Genomic DNA, 24237 nt, shown 5'->3' on the forward strand with positions numbered 1-24237 from the left:
AACAGCAAAAAACTAGTCCACTCAAAAAAAAATTGTCCTATATTCTGTATCAGTAATAGAGTTTCAATAAAAAGATCAGATTTCTTTGTATCTAAATCCAGTAATGCACAACACTTATACTATACAATACTATTTCCAAAGATGATCTCTAAGCTAAATCTCCCGGACTTGGTACGTGTGTGAATTTGTAATCAAAACAATGTCCTTGAAAGGATCCAGGTGGAAAAAGATTGAAAAAAACACAAAAACAGAACAGGTTATGATTTTTGAGTCCTTTGAATGATTGGAGTACATGCTGACTGCTATGCATTTTTTTTGCCCATCAGTGACTATCTAACACTGAAGGGACCCAGAAAAAGATTGTGGTGTAGTCAAAATATGGGTGGAGACTGTTTGTGCAAAGTAGACGAGGGCACCATCTCATTCATCTGCTGTGCCTCCAAATTAGGCTGCTTTTGTTGGCCATTTGTGTACAGTTGTAGATGATTAGATTTGATCTGTTAATTCACATTCATAACTTTTCAACTATAACTGTGTGTGGAATAAAGAATGCAATATTTTCTTTAGACTAATTAGTTAGCAATTGTAGAGCATTGGCCTGTAATAAATAAGCTAAAACAGTTGAAGGCAGATTAGAAAATATCTCTGGGTTTACTATGTTAGTAATAGTAAGTAAACAATTGGCCAATTGCAACACATTCCGAATGATGGCATACAAGAGATTGTGGGCCTAAATTTCACAGTTGGTTTGTTTTCAACTCCAATCCTCGCTGTCTTCAAATTGCCTCTCCCCGGACATTCCTGTGTGCCTCAATATCGGCTAAAATTGATTTGAATGACAGGCATGGTTTGTTGAGGCACCTCATTGGGCACCCACAACGCACCTGAATTAAGACGATGAGGCCTGAGAGCAAATTTGGGTTAGCCCTTGGGCCTCTCCATTCTGACCCTCTACTTTCATTGTTAGCATTGTGTCCGATTTTGGCACTGATGAATCTAAGCCACTTTGTCTCTGTCACAGGCAGAGAATAGGAATATACAAAACTATTGCAGCAGATGAATAGTCAGTATTAACTACTGGAAAACTTTGATCAAAATTAAAAACAGTTGACAAATGTTGACAAAAGTTGACAAAAAAAAATGTTGACAAAACATAAACAAAGTATTATATCAGTTTCATTCTCTACTGCATTTTTAACAGAAGCACAAGACTAAAATGTGCTAATTCTTGCTGAGTGCAAACATTTATTTTCATATGATGGTTAAAAAGCAGTTGCAGTTGTGTTGGATTTTTCTTTGCCCAGATGAAGAGGAACCCAGGAATAGTAAACCAGGTATCCTGCACTATGTATCCCAATAGATCTTGAAGCCTACATTTGATAATTGGTAAGGGTCAAGGCTGTCGGAAAGCTTTTATACCCCACTAGTGCATAATGTTTCTAGTATGTTTGCATCTGTTTTGTAACCATTGAAGTTGCATGTTGTGGATTATTGCCTGTCACAAGTCACCGTGGTCTCTAACCACATGAGCAAAAAAAGCAAACTTTGTTTTAATGAAACTAAAAGCAGAGGATGAATTATTTCTTCCATTGTATTAATTACTTTTTAACTCTGCTTTTTATTAAAGCTACTGCGAGAGCCCTACTTTAGGTCTTAAGCAGAGAAATATATGATTAACCCTAAGATTTATGGATAATATATTATTAAGGGCCATTGTCACCCATTTAAAGTTCACCTTCAATAATAACATTTTTCTGAACCCTGGAAATTCCATTACAGAGGTCAGGTTTTACACAGGAAGTATCTGGATACTATGACAACTATTAATAATTACAGACAATTAGTGTTAATTCAAAACATAAGTGCTGTAAACATACATTGAAAGGCTATATTCCACCCTGGCTTGGAAAGCTGCGAACAATGCCATTCGACCAAGTTGTTTACTACAAGTTTTTATTTAAATATTCTAACCCTTTTAAGTGTTCATTAAGTAAAGGAAGCTTTTGAGGACATCACATAAGACAAGAGGAGCAAAATATTTATTCCCTTTTTTTTCCAAGTTGCTTTATTCTGTAGCTACTTTGCCTTAAAGCACAAAAATGTTGGCAGTGCTTTACTTGGTGAATTGTTTTGCAGGAGATCCCTCTCCCCCTTCAACAGACGCACATGTATAAATGGTGTGATTAAAAAATATGAGTGAGTTTTTCACACGACCTGTGTTAATGCATTATTCTTAACCTTTTTATGAGCCTATGCCTGATCTCTTCCCTTGCATGTGGGGCTAGTGAATATCAGACTTCTGTGCAACACAGCATAACATCACAAATTAAATGGTGCATGTATTTCTTTATCACTCATTCACTTTTGAGTCTTTTTTTTACAACAAAGACATACTTTTTCTAATTTAGCTCTTGGCCTCTCTGAAAACCCCAGATTAATTTCACTATTAACCACTTAACCACAGTATTAATTTCCTGAATTACTTTATAGTACAAAGTCAGCATGGACTGGAAAACTGTTAGCGTCATAAGTACATGGATCAAGTGATACATTTTAACTCTTGTTTTGCTGGCTGCATATCCCGGTTTCAGCCGAAGCCTGTGTTACCTAGGTTAACTCTGCTCTAATTTGACTGCCTTAGAGCTAACCCGGTAACTTTTTTTTTGTTTTGAATTTGAATCTGCATGCAACAGTTTTATTTAAACCAGCTTTCTTGCACAGGGCTGCCTAAAGTGACATTACTCAAAGCTGCTTTTATATGAAAATGAAATTTTAAACCAAGAGCAGACTTTCGATAGATTGATTGAAAAGATAATTTTTCTTTGCTTACTGAGGCTGTTTGTACCTCCATACATCTGTATTGAGTCAACATCCTCAACAGAGCGAAGACTGAACAAACATTTTCAGTTATAGCTGATCACCACGGCGCAATCGGAGCACACACACATTAATGCAACAATGAGAGCAGTCTTCTTTAATAGTGTTGTCTGTGCAAAAGCGCAAACCATGTTCCAGATTTGTTAACAATTCATATCGATTTGTCCTTTAATCGTCACTCCTATCCAGTGAAAAGGTTCCTTATTCTAACTTTTTATGCTGCAACCGATGGGTCGATGCTCCGCGCACCATAGCTAAAACAACACTGCTGTTGACTCTTTGTTTAGTATTACAGAGAGCAGCTTTTCTCATAAGAAGCCTTTCTGCGTTACATATGATAGATTGCTCTTGTGGATGTGCAATAGAAAGCTTCTGCATGTTTTGAAAGCTGTAAAGCAAGCCCAGTAGCCAACGCATTAACCTGCTGTACCTCTGGTGTGTTTATGCTTTTTTAAAAAATGAGCATGTCCCTAATTAGTAGTGTGCATTTACTTGTTTTAGTTAATTATTACACCAAAATAGAAAGTTAAGCTTCCTTAAGGAGGAAAACTAAAAGCCTTCCAGAATCTTAATTCTACCTCTTCTACGCTATGCTACAGTAATTAATATCAGATACTGCTAATGCCTTTTTTTAAATAATCAGAATTTCCACTCATTCCCTTTTGTCACTTAACGGTGTTATGTTTGCAATGGCACTCGCTGACTGCATGTTGGAATTACAGCAAAATGAGCTGCATACTGTTATTCTGGGAATTCATAAGATTATTGTTGACACTGTCGGGCTTGCAACTCTTATTTCATTTCAGTTATTGGTACTGCAGTGCCCACTACCCTATTAGCAATGTGGGACCAATATTTCACATCTTTTGAATGTGTTGAATCCTTTATAACTTATATTTATATAGCTTTTATAACATGGTGAAACATCCCAAAGCACTTCATGGGAATGTAACCAAACTAAAATTCAAACTGAGCCAAAGAAGGAGCTTAGGACAGGTGACCAAGGTAAAGGGAGAGGTTTTAAGTGGATCACAAAGGAAGAGAGAGGGAGGTAAAGTTCCTGAGGAAGGAATTCTAGAGTTTAGGGCCAGGACAGCTGAAGACAGGGCCATCAATGGTGGGGTGAAAGAAGTGGAGGATGCACAAGAGGCCAGAGTTGGGGGAGGATCATATGGCTAGAAGAGGTTACGGAGATGGGAAGTTGGTGAGGCCATTGAGGAATTTGAACAGAAGAGTAAGAATTTTAAAATCGAGGCATTGGCAAACTGAAGACAGTGTAGATTGGCATGATGGGGACTTGGTGCAGGTTAAGATACGGGCGACAAGAGTTTTGCATGAGAGACAGGCTGATATAAGCTGTCATGAAATTCTCAACTTAATGCTTAATGGAAGATGGGTTTACTGTGGTTATGATCTAAGTCACCAAATGTAAAGGAATCCACAATGAAACAGTTTGTATCTTTCAGTGAGTATTAAATAATAATTAATTAAGTTAAGGGCTTGATTTCAATTCAGCAGAAATTGTCGATCTTGGTCAGTGCACTGGGAATTGTAAAAACCCAGGAATGACGCAGTAAGAGGGTGCTCTCCTTAGATCGAGGTCAGCACTAAGTCTAGAGCAGAGGGTGTCTGTAGTTCCATTCTCCAACACTGAAATTCTATACCCAAATGTATATTTAAGGTAAAAGCAAAAAACAAACAAAAAAGACATTTCTTGGATTATAATTTGGCCCTTACAGTCACTGGTGTATCTGTTGCTATCCTATATTTGGAAGACAAAAATATTTCAGAAGATGCAACTTAAAACAGCAGAATTACAGTACCTAAAAAGGTCAGTAAAATCTTGCTGTGTTAGAACAACCATGTGTGCAATTGCTGATATTAGAAAGCCTCCGCCACTCTTTTACCTGGATAACAGAGCTGGATGAATAAGGCTTTAGCTCGAGGAATTGGATGCTGTTTACATTCAGGTGTGGGTTCATATACTGAGCCCATGTTAGGGACCTTGGTGCACATTGAGCTGCTAGTTCTCATATTTTTCCATGTCTCTGGGCACTTCTATCTTTAATCTTTAAATTATTATTTTTACAGAAAGGATCCAACCCAGCACTGGAATCCAGGAAAGCTCTCCATCAGTGCCCATGGACGTGCAGCCCGAGGTATGGATCGGACAAGAGCTGCGGAGAATTGGTGATGAGTTCAATTCTCATTACCAAACAGGAAGGGTAATTAGCCAATCCTAAAACATTTTTTTGATGTGCTTTTGTAACCTGTTAATAATCGTAGTCTACAGTGTAATGACCATGTGCTACCTTTAGGTAGAGCTTCATCAATAGAGTTTGCAGAGATAACAGATGCTGACTTTGAAAGTGCTCAATGGACCAGATCTTAAGACATGGTTTTCTTCTGTCATAGATTTTACCCAATCCCAGCTAATCTGCAGAGCAGATTCTGCAAATCTCTCCTCTCCTGAATCACTGGAGCATTGTTGCATGGTTAGCATTGGCAGCATTTTAGGACCTCACTTCATTCATTTTTCATTCACAAGCCTGAGTGTCAATTGGCTAATTAACCACAAAAACCCATCCTAGTCACATTCTCACCTGACATTCCACAAAAATCCACTTTCACCAGAAATCGCTGGATAGTGATTAGTAGCGAGAAGCAGGTCCACTTTGCCCCTCCTTTACCAGTAGCACTTGTCCTTTGAACTTCAGACAAGGGGTGGGGTGGGGTTGAGAGGCTCTGTATTTGCTTGTTCTTTGGGGAAAGTCCTAATGAAGTTTCAGATGGTGCAATAATACAGAACATTCAAATCAAAAAAAGAGTTACAAAACTGAAAATGCATTTTACTGTGGCATACCAACAGCATAACCAGAGTGTACTCTGAGAGGAGCCAACTACAAACACAGCAGCTCAGCACCAGAGATGTAACTAATTCTGTGATTCCTGGCAATGTCTAATGCTGGCCTATGATGTAATTACCTTATCAAAAGCATCTGACATATTTGGCAAGATCTCTGACCTAACCATGACACTAGACCGGCATGTTAATGCCTTTTTTGTTTAACCAAAACCACAATAATCATAACTGGTCCTCACCATAGGGAGAAGACAGATGGTACAATTTAGCATTGCATAGTACATTTGCAATGTTTTGGTTATATAGTAAAAACAATATGATGATATCTATGCTAATGGATTTTATAAAGTAGAGTTTTCATTCTAACACTATGATTTGGATCATTAGTGCATCCTTCATGAGGATGTTAACTCCAAAAGAAGCTACTGATTGTAGCTTCTGCACTGTAACACTGTAAAGGGTAGTTTTTTCCTCCCTCTCTCTTTCCCACCAATACCATATTTCTCCTACCCGAATTTGACTTCTTAACAGTGAGATACAACTCCGTGGGTGCCGACAGTGCTGCTACCCTTTACTCAGTGGCCATTGTGCAAGTGTGAGGCTTGGCTGTTCAACTGTAGAGGCATCATGTACAAGGCAAAGCCTGTTCTCACTTGCTGCCTACAAAGGTGGAATTTTCAGCAAGGACCACTGGAAAGCATTTAAGAATGGGAGCAATGCCTTTTTTCTCCTGTCTGTACTCTGGGAGACAGAGTGAAATCTTACTGTTTGGCCAGACAGGACTGATCAGAGAATTAAACATGGGATCATCCTTGTCTGCGTAACTTAGCATTCCGGTGCCTTAAACTATCAGGAGATCTTGGAAGTAACCTTTTGATAGGATATTCCAGTAATTTATTAAGCTAATGTTTGAGTTTATATTTTTAAAAATGTAATTCCATTAACTGCAAAAAGTGCAGGCACTGTAGGACTTGATAACACAGAAACTGATTTGGATGATTTTCAGTTCATAAATACTGTTCAGAGTTTCTGTGACAGTCTATTGATTCTCCATATAGCATTAACAGGTATAACTAACACAGATAGTGGGCGCCAGAGTTATTTTGAAATAGACCGTATTTTCACAGCTACTTGTGATTAATTTTTTTTCTAAATTGATAATGGCTCTAACAGTATCTCAGCTGGCTGAAACAGCGATCAGTGAGCCCTACAGAACTTGGAAGGTTACAGGTTCAAATCCTGAGCTGGGCTGGATTTTTTGAAATAGTGTGGCTACAATTGGACTCGGTGGGCTGGGGAGAGTATTTCAGCAAGGGTGCCTGCTGCTGCTCCTGGCCATTACCTAGTGACACTTACTAGAAGCAGGCTTGTATGACCGCGCTAGGGCAGGAAGGCTATCACGGCCAAACTTGAACTGACTTCAAGTTTGGCCGTGATAGCCTTCCTGCACCAGCGCGGTCATACAAGCCATCTCAGTCGCTTAATAAGAAGAGGCTTTGAGGGAAGTGCCTATGGAATCTATTTCAGGAGTGGATGTTTTAAGGAGAGTAGGGAAATAGTGGTGGAACTGTTAATACACATGTCCAGCACATGAATTTCATTGAAAGATAACTATATTCCAAATAATGAAACAGCAAACCAAAGATACTAATAGGAAAGTAGCTATTCAATGGAGTGCAGCGGGACATACCATGAGCAGTACCAGGCATACCTAAGTGTCAACCTGCTAAAGCTACAACACAGTACTACTTGCATGCCAAACAGCAGAAGCAACATGCAACAGACAAAGCTAAGCGATCCCACAACCAACAGATCAAATCTAAGCTCTGCAGCCCTGGCCCATCCATTTGTGCATGGTGGTGGTCCATTAAACGACTAACCAGAGGAGTGGACTCCACAAATATCCCCATACTCAAAGATGGGGGAGCCCAGCATATTAGTGCAAAAGACGAGGCTGAAACATTTGCCTAGCAAGCCACTTGGTTTCAAGGGCAATGAGGGATGGGCAACAAATGATGGCCTTGCCAATGATGCCCACATCATGTGAATGAATAAAGGAAAAAAAAACTTATCTTCAGCCAGAAGTGCCAAGTGGATGATCTATCTTGGCCTCCTCTGAGGTCCCCTGCATCACAGATGTCAGTCTTCAGCCAATTCGATTCACTCCCCGTGGTATCAAGAAACGGCTGAAGGCACTGGATAGTGCAAAGGCTATAGGCCCTGACAATATTCTGGCAGTAGTGCTGAAGACTTGTGCTCCAGAACGATTGGTGCCTCTAGCCAAGCTTCCAGTACAGCTACAACATTTGACATCTACCCAGCAATGTTGAAAATTGCCTGGGTATGACCTATTGACAAAAAAGCAGGACAAATCCAACCTGACCAATTACCGTCGCATCAATCTTCTCTTGATCATCAGCAAAGTGATGGAAGGGATCATTGACAGTGCTATCAAGCAGCACATACACATCAATACCTTGCTCACTAATGCTTAGTTTGGGTTCTGTCAGGGTCTATACAGCTTTGGTCCAAACATGGACAAAAGAGCTGAACTCAAGTTGAGCCGAGAGTGACTTCCCTTGACATCAAGGAGCTAGAGCAAAACTTGAGTCAGTGGGAATCAGGGGAAAGTGCTTCACCAGTTGGAGTCATACCTAGCACAAAGGAAGATGGTTGTGGTTGTTGGAGGTCAGTCATCTCAGCTAGAGGACATCACTCCAGGAGTTCCTCGGGGTAGTGTCCTAGGGCCAACCATCTTGAGCTGCTTCATCAATAGCATTCCATCCATCATAAGGTCAGAAGTAGGGATGTTCGCTGATGATCTCACAATGTTCAATACTATTGGCCTCAGATAGTGAAGCAGTCCACGTCCACACGCAGCAAGACACGGACAACATTCAGGCCTGGGTTGTTAAGTGGCAAGTAACATTCATGCCACACAAATGCCAGGCAATGACCATCTCCAACAAAACAAGATCTAACCATAGCCCCATGACATTCAATGGCGTTACCATCACTGAATACCCCATTATCAATATCTTGGGGGTTACCATTGACCAGAAATTGAACTGGACCAGCCATATAAATCCTGTGTCCACAAGAGCAGATCAGAGGTTGGGAATTCTGTGATGAGTAACTCACCTCCTGACTCCCCAAAGCCTGTCCACCATCTACAAGGCGCAAGTCAGAAGTGTGATGGAATACTCTACACTTTTCTGGATGAGTACAGCTCCAAAAACTCTCAAGAAGCTAGACACCATCCAGGACAAAGCAGCCCACTTGATTGACATCCCATTCACCACCCACCTTAAACATTCACTCCCTCCATCATCAACACACAATGGCAGCAGTGTGTACCATCTACAAGATGCACTGCAGTAACTCATCAAAGCTCCTTTGAGAGCACCTTCCAAACCCATGACCCCTACTACCTAAAAAGATGAGGGCAGCAGACGCATGGGAACGCCGCCACCTGCAAATTCCCCTCCAAGCCACTCACCATCCTGACTTGAAACTATATAACTGTTCCTTCATTGTCACTGGGTCAAAATCCTGGATCTCCCTCCCTAACAGCACTGTGTGTGTACCTACACTACATGGACTGCAGTGGTTCAAGAAGGCAGCTCACCATCACCTTCTCAAGGGCAATTAAGGTTGGGCGGAAACTGCTGGCCTAGCCAGCGATACCTACATCCTGTGAAGGAATAAATTTTTTAAAAGCTGTGAATCAAGGGCACTTGATCCTGAAAGAATTAACTTCTTTCAAACCCACTGTTTTGGAAATTACATACCAGAATCACAAACCAGCATGAATTAATTATTCCTTACGATCATAAAACTAGATGTTCCCTTTTTGTTCCCAAATAATGTGTTGATGTTGTGATTTGATCATATGCATTTCTCTGAAGTGATGCACTTTCCCCAAATAAGTTTATATTGGTTAACCACATGGGTTGTCCAGCTGTTGTCATTTTACTGTTTGGTTGCAACTTTTCTGCAGATTGCAACCTGTTCTTGACACCAATTTTGCTGGCTGGCCGAGGGAGCATTTAAACCCTGGAACAGTTAATCAGACAGCAGATCTGTGAAAATTTGGACATTTGTTTGGATGGTTTAGATTTGCATAGCCAATTGTCTGACTAGATATTTTCACTCACAAAGAGAAGTATTGTGTTAATTTAAGATGTCACAGGGTGTAAGAGTATTGTGCTTCAGTTCCACAGGAGGGGATATAGAGCCAGTATTACTTTGGACAAGGTGGAGAGCTTGAAAGAGAAGCAGTGGTATAAATGGGACAGTAGGGTGAAAAATGTAGTTTTTTAAAAAGTGCATTTTAGAAGGTCAACAGAAGTACACAAAATCAACTTTTATATGTCTTATTCTTTTTCATTGCTGTGCCTATTAAGAATCTACAGTTTGTTATTATCTGTAACACTACATGATATGCATAGTTGTATGACCTACAATAGGAGCCATTTTATGTTTTCATAACCCTTGCCTCCCATAGATTGGATCAGTTCAGGCCATAAACATGGGTACGCTTCTTGCATACCTGCATATTTGCATCTAGCAAAGAAATGAGGAGATAAAAACAAAAAACTGCGGATGCTGGAAATCCAAAACAAAAACAGAAATACCTGGAAAAACTCAACAGGTCTGGCAGCATCGGCGGAGAAGAACAAAGTTGACATTTTGAGTCCTCATGACCCTTCAACAGAACTAAGTAAAAAAATTTTTACTTAGTTCTGTTGAAGGGTCATGAGGACTCGAAACGTCAACTTTGTTCTTCTCCGCCGATACCGAAAGAAATAAGGAGCCCTTTACCAAAACTCCTATCTGAATTTGCAGCATTAATGGTAGAGAAAATGGTCTGGGAGGGAGGTCATTATGTATAATGTACTTACTCAGTCACTAGTTGAAAGAGAAGATACTAGGTAGAAAATTACATTCCAGGGATGGAAAACTAGGTATCATTGGCATCTTATTAGTGCACCCCATTATTTGCATTTACGTAGTGTCATATCATGTCAAAACCTCTGAAAGCACTTCACATAATGATTTAGCTTTAAAGTTCAATATTTCAGTGCTGTTCTTAACAATCAGTGCACCCTTCTTTTGGTGGTACTAATTGAGAAAAATGTTGGCCAAGATACCAAAAAAAGCTCACTGCTAAACAAAAAGTGCCACGTCATCTTTTACCATTTCATCTGAAGGACAGTATATCTGACAGTGCAACATTTCTGTATTGGAACACCAGCCTAGACTATGTGCTCAAGCCAAAACCTTCTAACCCAGTGCAGGGAATGTAGCAACCTGACACTGTTAAACAAGTTGTTTGCTGATTACCACTCTTCTATAACAATGGCTGGAGAGCAGTCAGTAGGGTTGGACAGCTCCTTATTGCCAAACCTCAGGAAAATTAAGAAAACCTGTTGCTGTGGGGAGAGAATCGTATTTTTACTGACGTTTGTCACAAATCAAGCCATATTTGTATCCAAGAGGGTGGAGCTTTTTGGGAGGGGAAAAGCTATAAACAGATTGCTTCTATTTAATGCATATGAGGTCACTTTCTATTTAATACAGCTACGCCACAAGGACAAAAGAAAATCGTAAAGATTCTACCTCAAACTGACATTGTTTAACATCTGTGTGACAGCTGCTGTGCTGCTGAACTTCTAATTAAAACTTGAGCCCCTCTAGGATTTATTTGCTTCACTTTTCCTAAGCATCTTGTAGCAGAAAGATAGTCCCTTTTCCCTTCATATTGCAGGGCTGTATACACAAGGTCACTAGTTTATTGTCATCGAGTCAGTTAAATGCTGTTTTTATTACCTGGGAATTTGGAATTTTTACCACCACATTTCTGTCTGTTGGCGGCCTTGGCTAGCATCTAATAAGGAGGCTACTATTACCTATAATAAGAACCTAGTTAACTGAGTAGGCCAAACTCTGTTTGCATTACATGGAATTCCACCATTTGTTGTCTGTATTTTGAGGATCATGTTGCATATTTTTTATTAACCACGAAGAAAATGAAACCAAAGGTCTTGACAATAAGGAATCACCTTTGTAAATATAAAGCACGTTCTCTTTCCCTCGGTACTTACAGCAGCATACTTCACTTAGGTCACTTTCCATGATAACCATAGATGCCAGTGGAGTGTAAAGTTTCCTTTAATTTTTCAGTCACTGGAAAAGAAATCGGGGCAGTTAATGACTGCTCAGGCTTTGACCGTTATTCCCTCGGCTCTACATCCTGAGTCAGACTCCCTACGTATTGTTGTCTTTCAGAGTCCTGCATCCCCTTGGCAGTTTATTTTTAAGGGAACTGAGATTTCAAAATAAACATGTGTACAAGTAAGCAATCTTCAATTTTACTGACATTCCCCACATCGATCATTCTAATTCATCTTTCGGGTCCAGCTCCAGCCCACGCCACGTTGAATTTGGATGGGGGTGACTACACAACCTGTTTGCAAACCACCTGCAGATTTCCAGGAGATGCATATAAGCAGCTGTACTGACCTGCCTCTATTTATTAACCCATCCGTTCCACTCATGGGTAAGCTGGTCACACTCCCAACAATGACACATCATTTTACATATCTTAAACCTTTGCTCCCACTTGGGCAATCATCTTAATTTCAGAAAGTGCCTGGCCTTAGACTCAAGGTGAACTGATTACATTCTGAAATAAATATTCCTTTTGTCTAGAATTAGAAGGAAGCAAGCATTATCTTTAATATGAAATAAAACACAAAATGCTAGAAAAACTCAGCAGGTCTGGCAGCACCTGGGTTCCAAAGAAGAGTCATATTGGACTTGAAACGTTAACCCTACTTCGTTCTCCACAGATGCTGCCAGATCTGCTGAACTTTCCCAGCATTTTCTGTTTTTGTTTGATTTCCAGGATCCGCAGTAATTTGCTTTTATTTTTAATACGGATCAGTGAATGTGACCAAATTACACATTTTATTGGCACTGTATTGAAAAATAAAAATAAACTGCAATTACTAGCCTGTGGTATTTGTATCTACTCCAGGCTTTGGATGTTTACAAGGGAACCACTTCTGCGATGAAGATCCAATTCTTCAGTGCAGCATTTTAGTTGCAAAGTGTTAACAAGTCATTTTCCAGGTTTTCTTGCACTTCTGTTGCACCAGCTTCACTGGCCATGCCTCCTTTCAGTCTCTGGTTTGTCTCTGTCGCAGTCCTGAATATCCAAATCCTTGGTTTGCAGAACTTGAAAGGATACCCAATATTATTCTTCTACAACCCCCAGCAACAAAGTACGGTTCGGCAATAAAAACTACTGCAGCAATAACGTGGAATCTGAACTTGGAAAGGATAAAGTTCTTTCCCCATAATAGTTCAATGGGGAAATGCACTAATTGGTAATGCAGACCAGGAAGGTCCCAAATTAGATCTCTGGTCTATGCCAATTTAGCTAGTCTCAGCCATGAGATAGCAGCACTACAATAGCACTCAGTAGTCTAGACAGGAGGGAAATGAATCAGCTGGGGTTACTGCACCTGTTATCAACGGTGCTTGCTGGAAAGGATTTCGGATAAGGACAGATTCAGATTTGTCTTTCCTCCATGGTTAAATGCCTACTAACACTTAGAGGAAAACCTTAATCCTCCCATCGGGGAACTGATAGGATCAGGGGCAACATTGGGTTTACACACCATCTGATTTTACTCTTTATTGAAGTTGGTGGGAGGGGTGTAGAACCGGCTTTCCACCGATCCTGTGGGATTCCTGCCTGGTGAATTAGATTAAAATTACCCAGTTAATTAGTGTCCTGGCTTCCACAAGGAGAATCAACGTTTGGGTGTGATACCAGAAGGGTTTCTCTATAACTAACTCCATAGCGCTCTGTCTGGAACAGGAGTATAAATTGATGTTGGTGGTTGGGGGCGCAGGGAGGGAAATCTGGGTTGGAATATGTTGGTTTGGAGAGCTTTGTACACTTATATGTACTTGGCTTCATAGCCTTAGGAAGTGATGGCTTTGAGGTGCAGTTTATTTATATGGTCAGTGTGTGGTGGCCCAGCAGATTTGTGTGGCAATGTTTGTGCCACAGAGATGCAGTGTGTGGGCTCACAAACATGATTGCATAAATAACAGACATCCTAGTTTCTAATGTCAACAGATGGCTCTCACCAAAGGCCAAGCATAGGAAGAAAATGGTTCTGTATTTAACTTGCGTGCTATTATTGTTTGAGGGCAGGGAGCAAATCATTTGGCCACCATCTTGGCCATGGAATGGTGAGAAAGTACATTCTTTAAGAGGGGGCTAAAAAATAGCAGCCAATTCAGATTGGATACAGCCAGCGGCATGAGCAGACAAGCGTGTTGATGTATTGCACCATTGAATGGTTAAGTTTAGGCTCTCAAAAGGATTCCCCCTTGTTGAGCTTCTAAAGTTAATGGGAAAGTCCTTCCTCATAAATCACAAAGGGTGTTTGGAAAGCGTAACTGCAGGTTCGATAGGCTGAAGTTAGCCTGCCAAGCCTGTAGATCAGGGAACGATTGTGTGGAGAGGATAAGTTTTAAAAATGATAAATGATTGAGGGAAACTACTTTTTAAAGAAAATATATAATGCACTCCAGATCTGACCACATCTTAAATTACATATCTAAGCTGAAGGACTTGTTAATGCCTTTGGCATAAAGATAAGATTTCTTTGAAAATTTGGATTTTGCAGGAAGGGAATGACTGCATTATCACAATAATCTCGACCGTTAATCAGTTTTACTCGTTTAGCCCTTAGGATAGCCCATGAGTGAGTGAGCCTTGAAACAGCCTGAGAGAAGAAAGACCCAAAGTGGGGAAGGCATGGAAACCTCAGCTTAGTTTTGGAGTAACCGTAACAAAACTTTGTAAAGCCAAGTTAAACCATACTTACCTTCCTCCTTAGACATATTTGTAAGTGGAACTGCCAACATTTTCACAACAACCTTGAAAGACTGAGCTAAAACATATTGGTCATTCACGTTTTAATATATGTTGCATACATGCACAGCAGATTTGGATTTCTAAATGTCATCAAAAAGCATTTGGCAGTTCATTAATTGTTGCATATTTCATGCAACCTTTTCATTGTCAAACAATCAACAAACACTTCCATCAGATTTTCAAATAATGTCTGTTTTTTTTTAAATATGCATAGCCCCACCAAAGCTGCATTATGAAGGTTTACCCTGCAGCACTTTATGTATTCTGTAGCATTTCAGATGCTGGATACTCCAAAAACTGAGCCTTCTGCAAAAGCTTTTCAAAAGGGACACCATGTATCTTTAAGGACAGATGCCCAATTAGAATTACCTTTCTGTGTTACCTGTGGCAATTATTGGTGTTGCACAGTAAGGTGGATAATATGCAGTTCCAGTGGTGCTCGTTTACAAACCTTTATCTGTTGCATGTATATGCATTGTGCTTAAAATAAAACACATTTGTTTTAATTTGGTCCTGACAATGAAGATCCCATTTTCAAATTAGGATTTATATATGAAGATTTTTTTTAAAATCTGAAGCTGTGTTCTGTTTACTTTCTTGTTCTAACATTTTTTTTGTAAATTTTGCTGACTTTTGGATGGCAGCTAAATGTAATATTTTGCAATATTGGTTTCCAAAGGCCCTCTGATCAGCATCTGTGGAGCCCTCATTTGGCATCTGTTTGATGCAGGCAGAAACAGTGAGTGAGGCCAGGAGTAGAAAATGAGGGGAGGATCGAACAGACGTATATATGAGAATTGGAAAAGATCAAAGTCAGCTAGCAGAAGTAGTTAAAAATTGTTGGTAATGTAAGGGGTTAGTGGGTGAATATATGAAAAGTTAATATACTGTGCCATCTCAAAGTCAGATTCATGATTCCCTGCTGATTATTGGCATCCCTTTAATAAGTGCAATGCTTGAGCATCACTGGCAGTAGGATGTAGATTAATGTTGATTAAGTCCCCTCAAGTAGCTATGGGGTGATGTAGAGCAGAGGTCAAAATCTTCTACAAGGACGGACAGCTGTACATAACTGCTGTTACAGACCTCCAAGGGAATGATCTTGGAGGAGCGGAGGCCTAGGATGAGGTAGTTGTTTTAAGTTGTTGTAACACAGAGGGGGGAAGCCCCATAAGGGGAGCAAATGTCTTAAAAACTGAATGTTATCTTTAATGAAGAACATCTTTCATTTTAAAGGAGCACTTCAGGCTTGAGGCAGTTAGTCAGTTGGTAAAATTTATGAGTACTATTAGGTGTCCTATATTGAAACTCATGGTGAACTAGATAATACAGCTGTTTTGGAATATCAGGAGCATTAAATATAAAACACACAATGTATTAGATTGCTGCTAAGGTGGCAACATGTTCTAAGTGGCCAGTCATTTTAAGGGTACAAAGTCCAATTGCAAAAAGTAAACAGAGGATGAGGTTAGTCAGAGTTTAATTGCTATTTGGTGATGCAAGTTTGCAGATTAGAACATACTTGTAAAGTTCTGAAACAAAAATAAAAATACCTGGAAAAACTCAGCAGGTCTGGCAGCATCTGCGGAGAGGAACACACAGTTCACGTTTCGAGTCCGTATGAATCTTCAACAGAACTAAGTAAAAATAGAAAAGAGGTGAAATATAAGCTGGAAAAGTTCTGGCTTCGTGTCAGAAAACAATGTGAACTAATCACTTTTTTGAGATACCTTTTTCACTGAATCAGAATCGGGCAGTTGAGAAGGGGCCATTGGGCCTATCGTATCTTTGAAAGAGCTATCCAATTAGTCCCATTGTCCTGAAAATCTTTCACCTTTTAGTATTTATCCAATTCAAAGTTACTACCGAATCTGCTTCCGCCATCCTTTTGGGCATGCATTCGAGATTATACCAATTTGTGGTGAATGTTCTAAAGACATTTATGTAGGTAACGTGAAGTTTCTTAAGGTTCTCAGGTGCTTCATGAGTTAAGTACAAGTTTAGCACAATGGGTAAAATACTATATTTAAAATTGGAAAATTACATTTTGCTAGATTAGCGCAGGTTATAATCTCATGAATTAAAATTTGCCATATTTAAATCCTGAATCCTCCACTTCCAGAACAAATTCATAACATAGAGTAAGCAATGCTTGGACTTGTTGTTCTTGGTCAATTTTCTCCATCCTTTCTCAAAAGATTGGATGTCCTCCAATTCATGTTTGAGCTTTGCCAGTGAATGTCAGTTGGGATTTGACTGCACGGGACATCAGAGCTGAGCCTGACACACACTCAGACGTAGGAGGGCTAGGAATCTTGGCCAGCTTCCCACTCCCTAACTCCCTGATGCCTATTGTAGTGCCCCTGGAGCTGCCTCTGGTATAGATCAGCTAAGACAGCACAGACAGAAGATTGAATCTGGAACCTCAAGCTGTTGGATTGCGTGAGGTTTCTGCTAAACTAATGCCTTGTAAACTTTAATAACAATTTTGTCCCCTGCTCTACAAAGTGCGAATTTACCTGATGAATTGTGTGAGGCATAGGCTTAATGTAATCTGCTTCTATATTGCTGTGTGAGGGGAGGACAGAGGAGCCTCTGTTCTTGTTGCCACCTTTGTGATCAATCGAGCATAAGCAATCTGTCTCTCTCAAATTTGTCTTGTCAAATTAATTTTGCACAACACTGCTGGCAGCTTCAAGTTGTATGAAATATTCTCTGATTCTCAGCAATTATGGGCAGCATATTTTTGGCATAAGATAAAGCAAATTGGAGAAACAGATGCTGTAGTGATCAATAGAGAATGGTGGATGTTTTGAAGGGAATTACAAAGCTGAAAATTGACTTGAGTCATTGATGATGTCCCAAACCACAACAGTACACCTCAGTCAGTCAGTGGTGGCATAGAGATTCTGTAGTTTATGCTACTGCTTTGTCTTGGATTTTTACAGTTACAGATAGAAGTGACATGGTAGGGTCCTAGAAGTTTGCCCTGTTGGCGGAGGCCATTTGGTCCATTCTGTATGCTGCTTTCTAGAGCAACCCCACTGCCCCAAGTGTTCCTCGAAGCCCTGTATCTTCCTCCGCTTCACTTTTCAGTTGAAAATGTAATGTTTTTGTCTCAATCACTGCTGCTGCAAAGCATTCTATTCCCTGCGCAAAGAAATATTTCTCTTAAGTTCTGTCATCAGTCACTGTGACGATTTTTCTTCATCACTGGTCCCCAACTAGAGAAAGCAGTCTTTCCCTAATTACCCGATCAAAAACCTTAGGCTTCAAACTTCTCTTCACCTTCTCTTGCCATCTGAAGTCTCTCCTCATAATTATAAATTCCCATCCCTGGCACATCTACAAAATGTCTTCTCTATGGGTTTAATGTCCTTTTAATAATGGGTATCCAAATGGGTATTTTGTGACCCAACAATACCTTGTACAGCTTTCTCAAAACTAGACCTTTTTTGGTTTAATCTTTCTACCAGGATTTATGTAATTGAACTAAATATTCCAGTTGCTCCATTGGGTGTGTACTACCATATTTCTGTTTGCTTCCCAAAATATATTCATACTTTTCGCGTTAAATTGTCTGCCCTTTCTGCTGTGCTCCTGAACAGCCTAACTGTTTGCCAGATCCTTTACTGTTGTTTCAGCAGCAAGTTTTGATTTTTTTGTTCCCTATGTGTAAGTCCAAATCAACTAATATACAAACCTAATACTCACTTCTGGGGTTGATGAATAGAATTTGATAAGTACAAATCGGCAACTGAATTGGAAAAGAGGTCTAAGAAACTCGCTGACCGGAGCCACTTGGTGATATAGGGCTGGCATGTGCATTGTGACATAGCAAAGCTAAAGGGAAATGTTGGTAGAAAAGTGAGACCAAAAATTGTGACAAAACAAACTAATGTTTATGACCAGGAAGTGCATACAATCATGGTTTTTACTTGACCGAAAAGTTAGCTATTGATTGTTGGTAAAATTCAAGCATTCATTAAAATGTGCTGTAAAAATTACTTTCTAAGTTTCATAAGGGAAATTAGCATTTCTGAAGCGTACAGTGGGGATGGGGTAAAGAGGTAATAATAACTACATTCTGAACCTTCCTCTTAAAGGGGAATGCCATTCCAGCAGGAGGTGGAAAACTTTCAATCTGAGGTACACCTTCAGATAGGTTTGGATTTCTCCTAAATGCACATGCTTCATTTTTAAAAAATTCGTTCATGGGATGTGGACGTTGCTGGCTAGATTTATTGCTCATCCCTAATTGCCCTTGAACTGAGTGGCTTGCTGGGTCATTTCAGAGTCAATCACATTGCTGTGGGCCTGGAGTCAAATGTAAGCCAGACCAAGTAAGGATGGCAGATTTCCTTCCCTAAAGAACGGTTCACATCGCTCATCTTTCCAGCCCAAAAACAGTCTAGGTCAGGAGTTGAACCTAACCCGCAAATTCACTTTGGCTTTGATTTTAGCACTGAGAATGGCATCCAGGAAGAGCCAAGTGAACTGATGGAGTTTTTACAACAATTGACAATGGTTTCATGGTCACCATTAGTCTTTTAATTCCAGATTTTTTTATTGAATTCAAATTTCACCATTTGCCGTGGTGGGATTCGAACCTGCGTCCCCAGACCGTTACCCTGGGTATCCGGAATACTAGTCTGGTGACAATACCACTACGCCACCTTAGGTATGAAAACAGTCCACTGAGGTCTGGTTCCTGCAATAACTAACAAGCAGGGAATAATACTGAATTTTTCAGATTACAGAGTTATGCTTGTCTACTTCAGTTGGCTATCGGTGGCCTAAGTGAGATCAGCACACTTGGCTCATCCTGGATGCCATTCTCAGTGCTGAAATCTAAGCCAAAGTGAACTTGCTGGTTAGGTTCAACTCCTGACCTAGACTGTTTTGGGGCTGGAAAGATGAATGATATGAACTTAGTTTTCTTTTAAGTCTTCAGTTTTGAGGGGGGGCGGGGTAGGTGGTGATAACATATTTTAAATGACTATCCTTTGTACTACCTCCTCCACTGCACATAATCTGCTGCATGAAACAATTCTAATACGTAATAAAAAACAAAAAATGTTAGCAACACTCAGCAGATCAGATGAGCACCTGTGGCTAGGTGATCCACCTGCTGAGTGTTTCCCAAAATTTAGTGTTACGATTTCAGATTTTCACATCAGTATTTTTGCTTTTTAATTGTAATAGGCAATTTAGCTTTTTATTGCGTTTTCAGATATTACTTGCATGTTACTTCCTGCTTTGATATCTGAAGCCAACAACATAAGGAAGCTTCAGAGGATGCCTGTGTTTTCTAAACAGAGTTCGAAGTTTTTTGATGTGGCCTTGGGGTTTTTTCTCCCCACACCCCCTCGGAGTCAAAATGATAAGATGACTAATGTTTGTTGATGTTCCTTATATTACAATTCCCTTTTTGTTGTTGTGCGTGTTTGAGATTTACAGTTAGACATGTTATTTTGTAGAGGACCCGTGTACCGGGAAATCTGTTATTACATCCCACCCTGGCAATTTGAGAATTTGAATTCAGTTGAAAATTTCTGGGAAGCAAAAAAAGTTTATGCCAGTAAAAGCAACCTCGAAGCTGCCAATAGTTGCTTTCAAAAAAAAAAAACCTGACCATTTCACTCACGGTCTTTATGGAAAGAATGTCATTACCCAGTCAGGCCTATATGTGATTCTAATCCCACATCAGCTTGGTTAACTCTTAACTGCCCACCTAGCAAGCCACTCAGTTGCATAAAAACACTATCAGTGGTTAAACACGAAGGCTAAGCACCAACTTCTCAGTGCCTCCAGGGATGGACAATGTATACCGGCATTACCAGCCCCTATGTCCCATGAAATTTTTTTTTTAAGTCATCGTTTTGCACCGAATAATATTGGCTGTTTAATTTGCGCTGTTTTGTTTTTAAAAATGGAAGTGTGACCTATCAGTAAGTTCCAACGGAAGGCCCGTCGCTGGCCTCGCCACTGCCTGATTGGTTTGTGGTTTGGCAGATCTCTCAATGCGAGACCCCAATGCCTCAACAAGATTCCACCCTGTATGTTTATTTGAAAAGAACATGACATTTCAAGGTACAGCCATACTGGATGAGGGGGGAGGGGAAGGGTGACAAGAGGAGAGTAGATCTAAAATCGATACAAAATGCTTTGTTGAAGGAGGGTAGGTAAACATCCAATTTGTTTCCCTTTGGTCAAGTGGTTCTAACTCTTCACAGGATGCTTCACCTGATGCGATGAGTCTGTCATGGTGCTCATTGATCTGGCAGGATTAAATACTGCAGAACCAAGGAGGCAATACTTTGAATAGCTAAATGAACTTGCATTTACAAAGCACTTTCTTAGTGCTTTAAAAAAAAAACTTGAAGCATTTTATGTAAAATGAATTACTTTGTGCAGTGACTTCTGTAAGAAAATGTAGGGGATAGTGTGCACTTAGCATGTTCCCACAAACCATGAGAGGACCAGTTTAGTGATGTTGGCTTAGAGAGAAATGTTGTCCTGCTCATGGAACTACTTCCTTGATCTACATATCACGCCACCGATAGTTGTTCACCTGTTAGAGTACGCAACATTAAGGTTGCATCCAGCTGAATGGTGAAGTTCTCAGCATGCAGCATACCTTCAGTATTGGACTGGAGTGTTAGCATGCATGGCCCTTTAACAGGATACAAGCTGTGGCAGGTTTCCTCTGGTCTAACATTAACATCATCAGTTAAATATTAATGGGTCCAGCATTTGATCCAAACAAAAGCTGCTGACATTGATGACTTCAATTTTTAAATTTTCATGAACTATTTTGTATTTGAAATCTGTAATTTTATATCATAATTTTACTCCAGACGAAGTAATGATACATTAGGGGAAATAATTACAGATACATACGGGGGCACGGAAAAGGCAAAGAATGGACTTAGTTCACTGTGGATGTAAATGGCTGAAAGGTTTAACCTTCATGGATTGGAACAATGAGAGTTGTTTATTTTAATTACATGTGTATGTTAAAGTGGGCCTGGGAAGACATCATGTCTCCACCGGCAGGACATGTCTCCCTTGGACATGTGTCAACACATTACCCATATATAAATGAAAGAAATCCTGCCTTTTTTTAAAAGGAAAATTAAATTAAATTCCCTCCTCTTAATACTCAGCAGAAATTGTAGCTATTACCTTATATGCCTGCTGGGAGAGTCTGCCTTATCCATAAAATTGCCCAGGTTTAATAACCACTTTGATTTAATAGGATCCGCCTTGACACAAACATTATAACCTGTATCTTCTACTGTTATTCTGTGAATGAGTCACTTAGATTCCCCCATTTTTGGCCTCGGGGCATTGTCGGTACTGAGACTAGTTATTCTGATCTATATTGTATGAGATGTACGTTACCAGTAGCTACATAGCTGAAGGCTATGTTAAGTGGTGTTTGCCTAATTTAAGATTGATTTTAAACTTGAGCCAAACTCTCAACTTGTCCAATCCTGATTAGCAAGAAGCTGCCAAACTAACTTGGTGTTTTTGTCGCGCTAGAGTGTGCATTTCCTTGTAAATTAACATACGTGTTCCAAATCTCTTGTTGCATCTGTAGCTACATAAGCTATTGAAAAGTCTTTTGTCTCTCTTTCACTCAGCACCATACACGACAAACTGTGAAGACCAGGACTTGCAAATTAGCTGACTGGTATAATCACCTCAGTCACATTAATAATAACTGTGTGCTATGACTGTTCTTTGCAGTTCCAGTCAGATACAGGAGATGGAGGAGGTAAGGAAATCAGCCAATATTCCTGATCCTGCTTACTATATCCAATGAGCCCTGCTGGAAAAGTGCAGGTGTTTGGATGTCAAGTGGGAACAGGATTGGCTCCTGCCACCTCTCCTGACCATTATTTACTCTGTGCTAACAAGAGCCATTTATGTTGTAAAATGCAGCCAGGATGCCTTGTGCTGAATTATATTTTGTGAGGTGACTAGGAAAGAAAATGAACATCAAAAATAAATTTTTAAAAATAAATCAAGAATAAAAAGAGCATGAGGATTTATAGAAGCAGAAAAAGGTCATTAGGCCTAAACTAGCCCATTTTCCCGGTGGGACCCACTCGCCGACGCATAAAATGACGCGCGGTGACGTTGGGCGGAACTCCCGACATCACCGCGCCCCATTTAAATTTTCCGGTAGGCGGGGGTGCAGCAAAATCAGCTGCGCGCCCACAGACCTGTTAATGGCCAATTGAGGCCATTGACAGAGTAATTAAACTAATTAATGGACCTGCCCGTCCAACCTTAAGGTTGGTGGGCAGGCCAGGAGCCCCCGGCGGGAATTAGAAAAAGAATGAGACCTCATCCGTGGGCGGGATGAGGTTTCATGTAGGTTTTTAAAAATTTTAATAAAGCTTTTGTTAAAATTATGGACATGTCCCAACTCATGACAGTGTCACATGAGGGGACATGTCAGGAATTTATTTTTCTCTCTATTTTTAATTTCTGTCACAGAACAGCCGATCTCCCTAAGGCCCCCCCCCACCCGCCTGCACAGGCCCGCCCGCATAGCGCTTCTGTGTGGATGTCGCGTTGAAGGCCCGCCCATATAAAATGGTGCCGCACCCCCATTTGGGGGCGCCGATCAGAAGCACGCCTCTGTGCACCCGCCCTTCAACTTCGCCCCCGACGGGGAGAAAATCCTGCCCCATGATTAAATTCAGACTTGTATAACTTTGTTAAAATTAATTTGGTGAGCGCATTAATTATCTATTTGTAATTTATTGAACAAAATTGATGTATCATCATTAGTCAACATGCCTGAGCCAAACTGTGTGGGCATGGTAGATGTTTAGTTTTGGTTATTTAGTCCCTTTTTAACCCAAAGGACAGCAACATATTTTCAGTGGAATTAGAATTTTTGTTTGCATAAATGGTAACTACCTAGATACTACCTGATATAGAAAAAGTAATAACCAATCAGGAAACTGCACTTGTTTTACAATACTTTAATGCAGCTAAAACATTTTGATAATTTCAGTAACTCGCCAGCATATTTTATTCAACTGGGACAAGTGTAATCCAGCCTCAAATTGTGAGACATATCCGTAAATATAAACATTTAGTAGTCTGGCTGAGACCCAGAATTCCTGATACAGCCACCCCACTCCTCGTTTCTGGAATGGTGTACATTAATCATCTGAACAGATGTTTAATGCTTGTAAACATAAACCAATACTGGTGGCTGACGCAGATAAAACAAAAGTTTATTATTGAGTAATTGGCATGTTCTAATGATAGAATGGTTTATTTTCTGTTTGGTGCTGTTCTATCCTTTGATTATCTTCTTCTCTGTATCTTGTCCTTCTTCAGCTGGGAGGAGGAGGCAGTCTTGAGATGCAGACTTTTCCATTGCTGCAGTCAGTGGCTGATGGAGTTGTGCCTAAGCAGGATGAGATTAATCTACCGAACAGTAATGTTTCCCATATTCTTTGCTGTCTTTCCTCCATTTTGGGGTAAGACAACCTTTTCCTGAACC

The 24237-nt window shown here is 40.1% G+C and overlaps 1 protein-coding gene and 1 long non-coding RNA gene across 12 annotated transcripts in view; one reads left to right on the top strand and one right to left on the bottom strand.

The window, feature by feature from the left end:
* Positions 1-24237, bottom strand: part of LOC144681001 (uncharacterized) — a 585681-nt gene that overhangs the window by 67469 nt on the left and 493975 nt on the right. For 3 of the 9 annotated variants that reach the window (XR_013576663.1, XR_013576659.1, XR_013576665.1), the window contains exon 9: positions 11848-11929. The exons of 2 other annotated variants lie outside the window; for them this stretch is intronic. This is a non-coding gene — a long non-coding RNA (uncharacterized LOC144681001). Of the gene's footprint in view, positions 1-2830; positions 2988-5480; positions 7927-11847; positions 11930-24237 lie in introns of all 9 variants that reach the window. 4 more of the 9 variants (XR_013576660.1, XR_013576661.1, XR_013576662.1 and 1 more) reach the window with 3 other exon arrangements.
* Positions 1-24237, top strand: part of LOC144681000 (bcl-2-like protein 11) — a 39121-nt gene that overhangs the window by 4928 nt on the left and 9956 nt on the right. For 2 of the 3 annotated variants that reach the window (XM_078542647.1, XM_078542646.1), the window contains 2 exons: positions 4969-5102; positions 24072-24214. In XM_078542647.1, coding sequence (XP_078398773.1) covers positions 4969-5102; positions 24072-24214 — 277 coding nt within the window. The remainder of the gene's footprint in view (positions 1-4968; positions 5103-24071; positions 24215-24237) is intronic. The other variant, XM_078542648.1, reaches the window with a different exon arrangement.

This window comes from Cetorhinus maximus, chromosome 5, assembly GCF_964194155.1.
Source record: "Cetorhinus maximus chromosome 5, sCetMax3.hap1.1, whole genome shotgun sequence".
Classification (NCBI taxonomy): domain Eukaryota; kingdom Metazoa; phylum Chordata; class Chondrichthyes; order Lamniformes; family Cetorhinidae; genus Cetorhinus; species Cetorhinus maximus.